Source organism: Eremomyces bilateralis, assembly GCF_010015585.1.
Source record: "Eremomyces bilateralis CBS 781.70 unplaced genomic scaffold P152scaffold_33, whole genome shotgun sequence".
NCBI classification, from domain to species: domain Eukaryota; kingdom Fungi; phylum Ascomycota; class Dothideomycetes; order Eremomycetales; family Eremomycetaceae; genus Eremomyces; species Eremomyces bilateralis.
The window spans coordinates 28,327-41,689 of NW_022985099.1; the positions used below are offsets into that span (position 1 = coordinate 28,327).

At 54.6% G+C, this 13,363-nt stretch overlaps 6 protein-coding genes across 6 annotated transcripts; 4 read left to right on the forward strand and 2 right to left on the reverse strand.

Annotated features, from left to right (window-relative positions):
- Positions 1 to 352: 352 nt before the first annotated feature.
- P152DRAFT_462314 (uncharacterized protein) lies at positions 353 to 2,319 on the forward strand. Its single transcript, XM_033680310.1, has 2 exons — positions 353 to 580; positions 798 to 2,319. The coding sequence occupies exons 1-2, from the start codon at positions 477 to 479 to the stop codon at positions 1,978 to 1,980; spliced, it is 1,287 nt and encodes a 428-aa protein (XP_033530222.1). The 5' UTR covers positions 353 to 476; the 3' UTR covers positions 1,981 to 2,319.
- P152DRAFT_462315 (UPF0041-domain-containing protein) lies at positions 2,030 to 3,383 on the reverse strand. Its single transcript, XM_033680311.1, has 4 exons — positions 2,910 to 3,383; positions 2,831 to 2,846; positions 2,609 to 2,745; positions 2,030 to 2,512 (listed from the first exon to the last, which is right to left on the reverse strand). Exons 1-4 carry the CDS (start codon positions 3,344 to 3,346, stop codon positions 2,347 to 2,349), a joined length of 756 nt encoding a protein of 251 aa, XP_033530223.1. The 5' UTR covers positions 3,347 to 3,383; the 3' UTR covers positions 2,030 to 2,346.
- On the forward strand, positions 3,354 to 4,347 carry P152DRAFT_462316 (putative altered inheritance of mitochondria protein 13, mitochondrial). Its single transcript, XM_033680312.1, has 3 exons — positions 3,354 to 3,530; positions 3,582 to 3,639; positions 3,703 to 4,347. Exons 1-3 carry the CDS (start codon positions 3,475 to 3,477, stop codon positions 4,087 to 4,089), a joined length of 501 nt encoding a protein of 166 aa, XP_033530224.1. The 5' UTR covers positions 3,354 to 3,474; the 3' UTR covers positions 4,090 to 4,347.
- On the reverse strand, positions 4,198 to 6,351 carry P152DRAFT_462317 (uncharacterized protein). The gene is made up of 3 exons (XM_033680313.1): positions 6,047 to 6,351; positions 4,636 to 5,990; positions 4,198 to 4,590 (listed from the first exon to the last, which is right to left on the reverse strand). The coding sequence occupies exons 1-3, from the start codon at positions 6,248 to 6,250 to the stop codon at positions 4,239 to 4,241; spliced, it is 1,911 nt and encodes a 636-aa protein (XP_033530225.1). The 5' UTR covers positions 6,251 to 6,351; the 3' UTR covers positions 4,198 to 4,238.
- A 249-nt stretch (positions 6,352 to 6,600) lies between these two features.
- P152DRAFT_462318 (kinase-like protein) lies at positions 6,601 to 9,634 on the forward strand. The gene is made up of 4 exons (XM_033680314.1): positions 6,601 to 6,746; positions 6,799 to 6,851; positions 6,915 to 7,311; positions 7,366 to 9,634. The coding sequence occupies exons 1-4, from the start codon at positions 6,707 to 6,709 to the stop codon at positions 9,156 to 9,158; spliced, it is 2,283 nt and encodes a 760-aa protein (XP_033530226.1). The 5' UTR covers positions 6,601 to 6,706; the 3' UTR covers positions 9,159 to 9,634.
- Positions 9,635 to 11,062: 1,428 nt separating this feature from the next.
- Positions 11,063 to 12,990, forward strand: P152DRAFT_214120 (uncharacterized protein). The gene is made up of 9 exons (XM_033674440.1): positions 11,063 to 11,311; positions 11,372 to 11,425; positions 11,484 to 11,597; positions 11,645 to 11,827; positions 11,876 to 11,912; positions 11,961 to 12,054; positions 12,106 to 12,142; positions 12,196 to 12,363; positions 12,411 to 12,990. Exons 1-9 carry the CDS (start codon positions 11,200 to 11,202, stop codon positions 12,821 to 12,823), a joined length of 1,212 nt encoding a protein of 403 aa, XP_033530227.1. The 5' UTR covers positions 11,063 to 11,199; the 3' UTR covers positions 12,824 to 12,990.
- The last annotated feature ends 373 nt before the right edge of the window (positions 12,991 to 13,363 follow it).

Consider the following 13,363-nt stretch of genomic DNA (forward strand, 5'->3'; position numbering starts at 1 on the left):
GCTTTGGAAGTGGTTCGAGAGGGATCGCGGGGTCATCTTGAGGGACTCGGGGGAGGGCGCTGGTGGGTGGAGGCTCGGAGACGGTTGGGGGCTTCCGGAGCCATGTGGAGAGGGACGTCTGGCGCATTGGTGAATGTACCAGTCATATTGTCGGAGAAACCACCAGTTTAACGGTGTAGGACATGGTGATATCCATTGGAGGAGTTGGTAACGTGAAAGGGAGACTTGGAGGAGGTCGAGATATCTCATAAGGCGGGAGATGCACGTGAATGAGAGTTCCTTAGTGAAAGTTCCTTAGTGGCGGGCGGTTGGCCTGGTAATAAACAATTCGATATTCCGCGTCCTCCACCACCATCTTCAATATCAACTTCAATATCAACTTCGTCACATTGTCGCATACCGCTATCCTCCATCAAGACGCCAAGAAATAACACCATTGGATTTTAGAGTGTTATTTGCTTGTTCATTTGTCCAATATGGCAACACATTTCCGGGGCATGCAAGTCCATGCTGTCCCAGAGTCAGAACGCGCAACAGATGCGAACGGTCGGAAACTGCCCTGGGCATATGAGTACGCTGAGTATGTTAAACTTTCCTCTTTCACCTTGAAGTTTCCCTCTCTGTTCTCTTTCTTTCATTATCGTAGTCTGATTCCTGCACTCCACCCTCCCTGCCATGGCCGACGACCAGACTCGAGCCGGCCATTGGCGCCTCAACCAAATCCTTTACTCCTTCCCCTTCTACAACGCCCTGTGGCAGACCGACCAGGGAGCAAGAGCTGATTACTTTCAATACAGTGCTGACGGCGTCCATCCACGGATACCCGAGGAGCGGGGACCCTTCGGAAAGCCCGTCCAGTCCAAGGCTCGGAGCACGACTCGACGGACCACTCCGGCGAAGAGCAAGGAAGACAAGTTCAAGGAGGAGAACAAAAAGTTCGAGGACGACCTCTTCAATAGCCTGAAAGACAAGGAGCGGAAAAAGGCGCAGACCATGGCCGCGCGAGATCGACGGGCTGCACCACCGATCACCAATGTGGCAGCTCCTGGGGTTGTCGAAAGTGCAACGGCTCAGAATCAGCACGAGAGGACGCAACCAACGAACGGAGAACCCACCGAGGTCGTTCTATATGGCTTCCCCCCACAATTTCAATACGCGGCGATCGAGTTCTACGAGCGCGTCTCCAGCGGCATGATCTACGAGGACTACGACCGCCACCCACCGAACTCGAAATACAGCCTCTCCCTCACCGTCGGCCGCGCCCAGATGCTCCCCAAACTAACCAATGACGCCCTGCGCAAACGCAACCAATACCGCGGCGGCGACACTTGGATCAAAATCACATTCAACTCCCGCAACGCCGCCGAGCGGGCCTGCCACTACTCCCCGCACACCATCCACGGCTACCGCATCCACGCCGAGCTCTACCGCGGCCACCCCCCCACCGTCCCCGACCTCCCCATCGCCGCCACCCCGCAAACCACCCACCTCATCACCCAGATCTCCCCCTCCAACACCATCTCCTCATCCACCGCCGCCTCTGGCACCGCGACCGGCGTCGACCTCAACCCGCACCCTTCGCCCATGGACGACGTGTTCATGACCGACGCGCCCTTCGAGCTCCGCGAGCGCCCGACCGACCCCCGACCACGACCCTCCACCGACCCGCCGGCGCCCCCCGCCGACTCCCGCCGCGTGAAGTCCAAACCCGCGCCAAAAACCCGTATCGAGGGTGCCAAGCGCGCGGTCCTCCGTCCGGCGTCCGAGGCGCTGTTGCCGGCGCGGTCGCGGTGGTATCGACTGGCGCAGCGACTCCCGATTATGAGCTCGTTGGTGGGGAAGGATCTGATCGGGGGGGAGGTGCCGCGGTTGGAGGACGGGGGGTTCGATTGGGGGAATGCGAGTTTGTATTGGAAGTTTTGGGCGAGTGTGGATTGGTGGGTTGGGACAGATTTTTGTGGGATTAAGGGGGATGATTGAGTGGGTGGAGGGTGATGGTTTCGGGTGGTGTCATGGTGCATTCTGGTTGGCATTGATGGGGCGTAATATTTTGGTTTGTGAATATGGGCTGGATCGAGGGGTGAAGGGCCTCTGTGTAATACCCATATCGATAGATGGAAACGCAATCTCGAATCTGTCTATAAAACGCTGGGCATTTGCTTGATCCAGTTGCTTGAATTCATTCCAAAAATCGCCGTCTCTGGCCCTAGACACCTAAAACTCCCCCTTCTAATCCAAGGACGAGCGTCGGTGTATCAACACAGTGTATCGACACATCATCCAACGGTTCTGCCCCCCCAAAATAGGTAATCACAAAAGTCCGCCATTCTGGCCTGCACGATCTCATTATTTCGAGCTCGACACCCCCTCTTTGATCGCCACGGCCTCCTCCTTCACCGCATCCTCCACCTTCTCCATCCCCGTCTTCTTCTTCTGCGACTGCTCGTAGATCAAGATCCGCGTTACCTGGGTGGTGCCGACGAGGAACAGGAACGCATTGACGGCCGCGAGGCTGTAGATAACCAGTCAGTCCGTCGTATACTCCACCGTGAACCCACCCCCGAGAGGGTTTTGTCTGGAATCGGACAGGGAAAGAAGGGGCACGCACAAGTAGTTCTTCGGCCTGATGATCAGACACCAGCGCGTCCAGATCGCTCCGGTCGCCATCAACGCCGCGTTCTGCGTGAGGGAAAGGTTCTCCGCCGGTCGAGCGAAGTCGGCGACGCCGGCGAGGACGAGCGCCCACTGTGATAACTCAATCAGCCATGTTCACCTCACCTCTCACCCCCAAAAACGAGACGAGCGTGTTTCCATCCCGGTGTTCACATACCTTCATCACCGGCGCCCTATATCCATCGTTAGCTTGATATTCTTATATGCCTCTTTGATTTGATATCGCCGCTACGCACCAGAAATGCACCGTCTTCGGCCCAATCGGACCAGTCATCCACTTCATGATCGCGCTCTGCTCTTGCGCCGGGGACGCGGCGTCGGTCTGCACTCGGCGGCGGAGCAATGGCTGGCGGAGGGTGGTGCGGAGGGGGGATGTGGTCATGGAGGACCGGAGGCCCATGGGAATTCGTGGAGGCATGGTGATGGGCGTGGGGGGTTCGGTCGAAGGAGGGAGATTGTATTTTTTGGGGGGAGGGAGAGGAGAGGGGGTGAATTGGTGAATTGGTGGAGGATGTCGAAGTATATGTCTGGAGTCGGGATCGGAGCAGAGTGAGTCGTCGGGTTTGTGCCGGAGTTTTGGGGGAGCGAAACTGAAGATTGGATTTGATGACACCTGAGGCCATAAGGCACATATGTAGCTTTCGAGATCCTTGGCGAAGGAGACGACAGACATGATTCTTCCGACTTCGTCCATGAATTACCGCGCAACGGCACTGGAGTTTCCGCAATTGGCACGTCACAACTCTCCGTGTCCATCTCATCTTCTCGGAGCTCGTCCACAGATCCCACCGCATAACCAGCATGGGTGCAGGCAATTCCAAGCCCGCCTCGGATGCGAGCCAACATGTTTTCTCCGCGTAAGTCGTCTCCCACCGTCCCGACATCACCGCTAACCACTGTCTCATCAGCGATTCCCCCGTCCGCTTCTCGCATGATCTAGTCGAGTCCCTCCAAAAAAGCCCCCAGGTAAGTCTCCCCCCTCGCCCTCTACTCTCTAAACTTCGAACCACCGGCTCATCCGCAAAACAGTCCGACTCAATACGCAACCAAGCCCTCGAACTCCACATCCAAACCCGCCTCGCCTCCGAGCTCGAAAAAGCCCAAGCTGACTCCGCCGCCCACCTTGCCCAGCTCTCCACCCAGCTCTCCTCCGCCTCCGCCTCCGACTCCTCCGACGCGCCGGACGTCGGCCGGGAGGTGGTCGCAAAGGAGATCGCGTCGCTGCGGACGAAGTTGGCTGGGCGGAAGAAGGTGGAGGAGGTGAATCCGAGTGTGGAGGCGGCGCAGGCGGCGGTGGTGCGGTGTTTGCGGGAGCATGATCGGCGGCCGTTGAATTGTTGGGAGGAGGTGGAGGCGTTTCGGAGGGAGGTGGGGACGATGGAGAGGGCGTTTGTGGAGAGGACGGTGGGGTCGTAAGGGAGTAGGTTGGGGAGGTTGTGATGTTGAGAGGGTTGTCACGACATGTGTATATTGCAAAATTGGATGGAGGCATCCGCGTGAATCGGAAGCAGCGAAGATGGCTGCGGTCATGAAAGCATTAGTGTATTCGTATGGACATTTCACATTCAAGCATCTAGCTCCAACTTCTCTAGTAGTTGGTCCAGCTTCGTCAGCAGGATCCGGTAGTCCATCGCCTCCTGGCTGAACTCGTCACCAGCGATTTTCCCGTCAAGCGTCCTGATCACCGTTCCATCAAGGGCGTCCGACTTGATCACTCCATTAGCAGCAACGCGCGTCGGCGGAATAGCGTCGGATGGTGCGTATCGCTCTGCGGAATCGATGCCACGTTCCTCTTGGAATTGCCCTTCTGTAGCATCCTGTGCATCCCCGGCCGATCCCTCTAAATCGTCCATCATCTCCTCGAGGCCGGCCTCTTCGAATCGTAGGCGGAATCGTTCGGAGAGATAGAATCGAATACTATCAAGGTAAGCGTTGATCATTCACGAACGGGAGCCGACTTACTCGTCAATCAGTTCAACCGTATCGGTCTCCTGCCTCGACTGGATCCTCGCCGCCGAGTCCTGAACCATTTCCGCAAACTCCTCCGTGTCAATATGGCGCTCTAGTCTATACGCCAAATATCTAGCTCCAAACTCTTCTAATTGAGGGACGCGGGTATCCCATCCCGCGCGAATAACCTCGTAAATATCTATGACCCCATCATCCTCGTCAGCACGGCGACGTTTCTCCGCCTTCCCCGTGACCGCATCACCGCTCCCCAACGTGCTGATGATCACCGCCGTCTTGTTCTTCAGCTTGTCGATGAAGAGCTGGTCGGCGGCCCACAGCACGTCGACGGCGAGAGACAGGGGGATGTCGGCCTTTTCACTGTACAAAAACGCAAGCACAATCTCCAGGACGTCAGGGGGAAAATCCACCGAAATGATCTGCAGGTGCTCCGTCTCTTGTGCTTCTTTGAAGCCGGACGAGAACATGATAAGGAAGTATTCGGCGCGGATGAGCATGGCTTTGTGAACGGGGTACAATATGGATCTTCGTGGTCGTTTTGATGGGGATACCGGACCGACTGGGATGCCGTTTAACGACCCCTCTGTGTTGCGTATCCGTGGAGTGGTTGTACCCGAATATGATTCTAAATCGTTGTCCTCCTCTTCCACTAGCTCATCCGCCTGAAGCAGGACATCTGCGAATACTTTATTGTTCCTACCCCACCGAACGTCTTTCGCCCTCGACGTCTCGACCTCGACCTTGTTCGCTAGCACACTATCATTCAACCAGACTTCAAACCGCTGGCGACCCAGCGCCAGGTCATCCGTCCGTCGTTGCCGCACGAACCGTAGATCTCGTTCCATGATACTCTCGAAGAGGGACTCGGTCTGAAATAGCTGGCTGAGTTTCTCCACCCCCGTCAAGATTTTCTGCTCTTCCTCGCCATCGCCCAGGTCCGCCGCCACATCACCAAAGTACAGATACCGCACCGCAATCTCCAGCGACCGCGACGGGATGGTGTTTGGCAGCCGCCACGAGACCGTCTCCGGCGCCGCGGCGAACGTCTCGGCGAAGTAAGGCGACCGAGCGGCGAGCACGAGCTTGTGCAGTCGGAACGTACAATCCGTGCAGACCAGGGTAATGTCCGACGTACGCGGGGTGTCGCGTGAGAGGAGCGAGGTGACGTGCGCGGCGAACGGTTGCAGTGGATCGGTGGATTTCGAGAAATGGTAGGAACGGAGGAGATTTCGTATTCGGTCGTTCAGCGCATTGTGGAGACATCGCTCACCCTGGTGCGTATCGCGCTCACAAATCGCACCAGACTCAAGAAGCAAGTGGGCCACTTCGTAATGGCCGCAAAGACTCGCCTTGGAGCACAATATTAGTATTTGATATTGGAACCAAAACCGCCGATTTCGCTTACCAGAATCAACGGAGTGTAGTCATAGCTGTCTCTGCCATTGATATTCACGCCCTCTAATATTTTCTCCTGGCAAATCTTCAGATCGCCTCTCCGACATGCTTCACATAATTCATGGAAACTCTCGCTTTCGTCGAGAGGATTGTCGTCTCTCAATTTCCCTGCAGAGACATCCTCATTTTCTGTGGAGAGCAGCTGTGAAATCATGCTTCTTCAAGAACATTTCGGATTTATATTGATATTTCCACCCAAGACTTTATACTCAAGACTTTGTGGTCACTTTCAACTAGAAATATAGACGGAACTCGATACATGTAGTCTGGCTCAGTGTCGTGGGGTGATCAAGTCGAATCTCTAAGGCCAAAACGTGGGGCAGTCAGGCATCCAGGGTCCCTGATGATGATGTAATCCTTGCAAGACTGAAACATCAGGCAATTAGGCACCAAGGCCGCCATCCTGTTGTTGCGCTGGCGACAGACCCCTGCAAACAGTAAACATTGAATGCAGCCATGTCCATCCTATCCCTCATGTACCTCACCATTGCATTCATTCCACATCTCAGCACGATCCGAACTAACATGCCTTTTTAGCATGCTTTGGTCTTAGACGAATTATTCTCCTCAACAATTACATTCTCCTTTTGCATTGTCACTTCCCTTCATCATGGCAGATAGCGAGAAATATGAGGTTCTGGAGAAGATCGGTACGTTGTCTCGTCTCGTCTGATGGATGGGATGTATGCTTACAATGTGTAGGCCATGGATCATTCGGTGTCATCCAGAAGGTCAGGCGGAAGTCGGACGGCCTAGTATGTCTACACCATCCGAATATTGCATGCTCAATCGAGGGACGCAACTGATGAATGATGCAGATCCTATGTCGGAAAGAAATCAGCTACATCAAGATGAACGAGAAGGAGAAGAGCCAGCTTCTAGCGGAGATGCAAATCCTCAAGGACGTCCGACATCCCAACATCGTTGCCTATTACGAACGCGAGCACCTCAAAAATACTCTGGACGTTTACATCTATATGGAGTACTGCGGCAACGGCGATCTCGGCCAGTATATCAAGCGCCTGAAGACCAGGAGAGACTTCGCATCCGAGGATTTTGTCTGGAGTATCTTGTCCCAATTGGTCACCGCACTCTACCGTTGTCATTCGGGGGAATCGCCGCCCGATGTGAAGCTGAGGTCACTGGGATTGTCCAAGGACGCAGATCCAACAAAGGGGACCAAGATTCTTCATCGGGATCTGAAACCAGAGAATGGTAAGCGACTGTGCTAACAAGTGTTGTGTCCAACTCACTGACCGCGACTAACAGTATTCTTGGACAACAACAATTCCGTCAAGCTGGGCGACTTCGGCCTCTCCAAAGTCCTCGGAAACGCGAAATTCGCCCAGACCTACGTTGGCACGCCGTTCTACATGTCTCCTGAGATCTGCTGTGGCGAGAACTACCAGGCATCCTCGGACGTCTGGTCCCTCGGCTGCATCATCTACGAGCTCTGCGCTCGCGAGCCCCCATTCAATGCCATGACCCAGTTGGACCTGATCGAGAAGATCAAGAAATGCAACTTCAGGCGGATACCACAGCAGTATAGCGACGAGCTGCAAGAAGTCATCTTCCGGTGTTTGAAGAGAAACCCCAATGATCGTCCATCGACCATGGAGTTGTTGAATCATCCGAGGATCAAGCTGATGAGGAAAGAGCAGGCAATCGTGGAGTGGGCCGCGGAGCTGCAGAAACGAGAAGAGCAGCTAAATCAGAGAATTGCGGTTCAAGAGGCCGCAGGTGCGTCTGAGAGAGAAAATGCTCGACGAGAAGCGGAGATGCGGACTAAACATGAGTGTGAGCTTCGATGCAAGTTAGAGCACGCTCGCGAGATTGAGATGATGGCTCAGCTCCGTCTCCAGGACCTACAGGCTCAATTCGAGACCGCCGTCCAAGAAAAGGCACGGTTTGAAATTGAGATGCGGACCGCTCAAATGCAAGCCGAAGTGCGACGTCTGTCCGGAGAGACGGCTCACGACCCATTCACTGCAACGCAATTCGGCCGATCGTCAACGCCGCCGTCAAATATGGATATCTCGAGCGATCCGAAACCAGGAGTCCAGCCAGATATCAACCTCCCATTCGAGTCGCCCCTGCAGGAGAAGAATAAATTGATCAAACCTGCAAAGCGAGTTGCCCGTACTCCATTCGGCCGAGCGCAGACGATGATCGCAACTTCGAGAGTGCAAGACTCACCAATGGACGTCACCATGGCAGATCCATCCCCGATGTCCATTGCCTGCCTCAGTTTATCACCTCGCCGTAACCAAGCCCACAGCAACAACATCCACGCCTCTAACCTTCCCCCTCCTCGCAACATCTTCGCTCAAGCCGCCGCCCACGCCGTGAGAGAGAAATGGACGAACACCACCACCACCCTCCCCTCCCCTACCCTCGAAGCCTCCGATGACTCGGACGTCGACCTCCCCCTCGACCTCGACAACAATGATGACTTCCCCTCCCCAACCCGCACCAAACTCGGTGACCCCTTCAAATTCCCCAAAGCCACCTCCCGCCCCACCATCCAACCTCGCACTCGCACCGGCCTCACCAAGGGCCGCCTCGGCAGCGCACCCAACCTCCACGCCGCGAAGTCCGGCAGCAGCTCCGGCTCGAACAGCAGCGAGACCACACTCGTGAACGCCTCCCAACTCAAGCGCCCCGTCAGCGCCGTCCCCGTCATCGCCGCCTCTCCCACCCGCCGCCCCGGCACCGCGCAACCCGTCAGCCCCTCCCGCGCCCGTCCGCGCAGCGTGGTGACCTCCCCGACGCGCAAGCCGCTGACAGAGAACGACGGGGCGCACGGGTTCAAGAGCAAGAAGGGGAACGACGAGATGCTGAAGGCGGCGATGCGGAATAATATCATTCAGGGCCGCACACTGGTGGAGTTGTCGCAGGCGCGGGGGGCGCCTGTGCCTGTGGCGGAGGGGGAGTGGGAGAAGAGGGGTGCGGCGTTGAGTGATGTGGTGGTGTGGGATCCGGAGGTGGATGAGATGCCGAGTCCGTTTTTGGCAAGGGGGGTGAAGTCGGCCCCGGCTGGGCGGAGGGGGGTGTTTAGATGAGCGACGGAGCAATGCGTTGCTTGCCTTGCACCGGCCGTTCGTCGTGCATCGCTATTTTCCTTTCTTTCTCGATCTCATTGGTTATGTTCGTTGGAAGTCAAATCCCCGTTGGATACGTCTCGGAGTCAAGGTGGTGACGAGTTATGGTCTATGGATGGCATGGCTGGAAGTTTATTTCGACCTCTTTTCTTCCGCATGGTCGTATGGCGTGCATCCCGGTGTTACTTTTCGGAAATTCGCTATTTGTTTGTGGACCTTGATATCAAGATAGAATGCCCCGTGGACGTACAAGAAATATGAAATTCAAAATGCAGAGGACTGGTTGGATGATTCGGTGACTTCGTTCAAGGACAGACTACGGGGTGAGCATCTGTTCAGGCAGGAGGAGATGAAGCAAACGACGCTATACTGATAGGGGGAGACTGGGAACTGAAGGAACATCATAATGTCCGGCGAAAGGGACAAGTACCGTATTGCAAGACAGGACTACCTGGTAATTCTAGTTTATCGATTAGTCCAGTTTGCACAATTCCCATATCCTCCCCATCCAGCCACTATCTCCCCTGCAGAGCTGCCGATCAGACCTAGACCTCACGCCGTTGAGCTGTCTGTGCCTCCGTCGATCAACACCAACCTGCCTGGCCCAGCCTGGGTAACAGTTTGATACTCATGCTCGGAGCTTTAAGACCCGACAAAAAAGTAAGACAGCCACGAGATAACAGTAAGCATCCAATCACACCATCTAGAAGCTACAGAGTAATAATATTTACAGATGCATCATATTCACTGGCCAGACGATTCCTCCTAGACGGACGGTACGCACTAATCCCCACTTCCATCCCGGTTTCAACGCTAAATATTAGGAATACCCCATCATCCCGCACCCAGGCTAACAAACAGCAGCAAGTTTGGCATTTTGAGTGTTCGGTGCCACCAATGCGGACAGGAAAAACCGGCTCGTCGCTGCGATGAGGTTGTACAAATTACCCTAAAAGACGGATAGATGCAGAGTTGCCTGCCAAAACAGAAGTGCTCGCAATTGGAGGTTGGGATCATGACGCCCCTCGTCAGCCTGGAATGCGATCGATCCTGGCCATTGGCCGCCGCCGGGACGATACGAAGTGACACTTCACCTCGATGCACAGAATCTGCAAGTCAGCGAGAGGATCCATAGCAACCCTTGCTCCGCGGGTTCCCTCCCTTACCGACTACCGTCCTTCAAACTTCCCGCAGAAGCAAAGGGCTGAGGAGGGTAAGATCTCCTGGAAACCGATTCCATCTAATTCTGGATCCTGGTGTCGGGAATGCAAGGACCGCGACACGCCCCAGCGTCCATCCGATCTGGATCGACCCTCCTTGCGCCGACCGCGTCCCGTAATAGATGTTGACCGCATTTATCTCGCCGCAATAGAAGAATGCGAAATTGACGTAGGATAGGTCGCACACGTCGGACAAGGACCTCGTCTGATCAGGTGGCGTGCCGCCACCAATATTGGGTGGTCCTGCCATCCGTCGCCCACCATCTGCAGGCGGGCGATTGTTGGAGTCGGCGGGTGTAGATACCTACGCTTCCGCGACCAATGGACTCGCATCGTCGAACGATCCCGTCCCAACCTCCCATTCGCACGGAGCTTCCAATCTCGGAGGGTGTGGCTTGATGATGTGCGATGTGGGCGGATGGGGGACGACGCGGGCCCAGGCTCGGCTGGCGTGCGGAGCTGCGATGGACAGAAACCGGGCATTACACGACTTCGCGCCTCGTCCATATCTTCGTGCAGGTGGTCGAGTTGGAGAGTGGCACGGGTTCTGCTGCGCGGTGCAATGCCTTAGAGACACAAAACCAAGTCTCTGCGCTCCTGGGCCATAGTATAGATAATTCGCTGCTCTGCATTCCCGGACACCTCATCCCTTCGACGAAGTCGTTCCACAGAAGCCTTGTCATTGGACTTCACTTGTCGTTGATCGAAATTTTTGCGGCTTTTCTGTCCACTACTGCAGTCATTGTTTCTAGCGTCACTAGGTGGAAGCGTGGGAAGTCATCATGAAGGGCCAGGCGGCTGGGACATATGAGCCAGCTCTGGTGCCTATAGCTGGAGAAATAGTCACTATCTTTCTGACTTTGGCCACCCTCTCAGTGTTGGTATTCTGTTTAAGTGAGGAGATCGCATCGAACCGTACCATTGAGGAATTTCCGATCTAACAGCGCGGTTCAGCTCGCCGAGTCCAATCGATACGATCATGGAAGAAATTACCCATCAACGGCTGGCGTATGCGATCTCCTTCTCTCGGAGACCAGAGCAATGGTCCGCTAACCCAGTGCTGCAGTGGTGTTCCTAATATACCTTGATTCATATACGTTCGTCGTGTTCACGGCTCTGGTGGCGAAAGGTCTGGGGATAAACACTTCCCCTCAGATATGTGAAGGAGCCATCATCCTATGTATTGGCATCTCATTCAGCATTCAAACGACGGGCTGACACTGGCAGGCCTCATTTGCTATGTCACGACAAAGGTCATGGTGTACTACTTCCTCGTCGAAAAAGCCGTGAGCTATAATCGAACCCAGACTAATGGACATTCACTAACAATGACGAAGTATATCATCCGAGGCAGTCGGAAACCTCGACTGAAGGACCGACTATGGAAGATAAACTTCTTTGGCATGATGTGTAAGGACTAGTGACTGCTCGGAGAGTGCGAGTACTGACAGCTTGAAGGTCCTTACTTGATTATCATCGTCCTAAACTTCGTATTGTAAGAATTCACAACCATCCCCAATTGATCAATACTAACATCTACCAGCCGGATTGCATATATCGACGACGGTGGACAATGCATCATTGGAATGAAAAAAGCGGCCATGATTCCTTTGATAACATTCGATGTGATTGTCAACGTCAGTCGCTCCCTCAAGAAATACTTACCATTGCTAATTCTTCGACTATAGGTCTACCTTACCATCCTTTTCCTTATCCCGCTTCGAAGTACGGTTTAGTGTTTAATGCCCCTACTTGAATTAGACTGACGACCCTTACAGGACTTTATTCGTACAAACATGATACGAATCATTCTCTCCGCATCATGGCGCTCCGTACATTCATCGGCAGTTGCGCAACGCTGATATCCAGCGTTGCCAATTTAACAGTCCTAATGCTGTTGAACGGAGAGCCGGGTTGGATCTGCCTCATGCTATGCAATGCAGATGGTAACTCTCCGCAGTCACTAATTCCCATGGATTCTAACTCTTGATAGTCCTATTCACCGCCATCGTCCTCCACTGGATCACATCCATCGACTCAACACGCAATACGAGCGGATACAGCAAAAACCGCAGCGTCGGCGATGGCGACGCCACCACCCCGGCCGCCGTCTCCCAAAACCTCCGTTCGCAACGCCTCAGCATCCACGGCGAGAACGGTCAGATCTGGCACGACGAGAACGGACTGACGAAACTGCGCTCGCAAGGCCCCTGCGTCACGACCAAGATCGTCGGCGGCGTGGACGACAGCCAGGACAATATCGCGTTGCAGGGGATCCAAGTCCGGACGGAGCAGCGGCGGGAAGTGGAGGTGGATGGGCGGAGTGAGAGTAGTGCGAGGTCCGGGGAGAGGACGATTGGGGTGGCGGTATCGGGGCGGGGAGACTCGACGGAGAATATTGTCTAATCTGAGAACGATTCTATGATGATTGCATATAGAATATAAATATGGGCTAGCGACATCATTTCGGTTGGGTGGGAGTTCATGGGAAGTGCGGTCTGCATCAGTGCGGTTAAAATCAAGCGATTGTCACGGCCTAGACCTCAATAGGAGATGGATGAATGGATGAATAGTCATTACTTATTATTGTTCGGATTGTTCAGCGATGCTGAAAGAGTATTGTATGTGATGCTCAATCGCTAGGTCATTCCCCCTTTGAAGTCCCGAGCTGTTCCCAAATTCCCAACTTTTCGCCCCTCCCAACTCGCCCTCCTGATTTCCCACCCTTCCACTACAAAACTCCCTCGCTGACTACTTCCCCACGCCCTCCGAAGCCCCCTCCACTTGTCCCTGAACGTCCTGAACACATGTGCAGCCAAGCGCCCCTGCACCTGCATACACCCTCGAAGCTCCTTATAGGAATATTTCATCAACCGCGAATTCTCGCCAACTTTGCCCGATGTATCTGCGTCCCTTTCTTTCCTTTATGAATCCATTCTCGTCCTC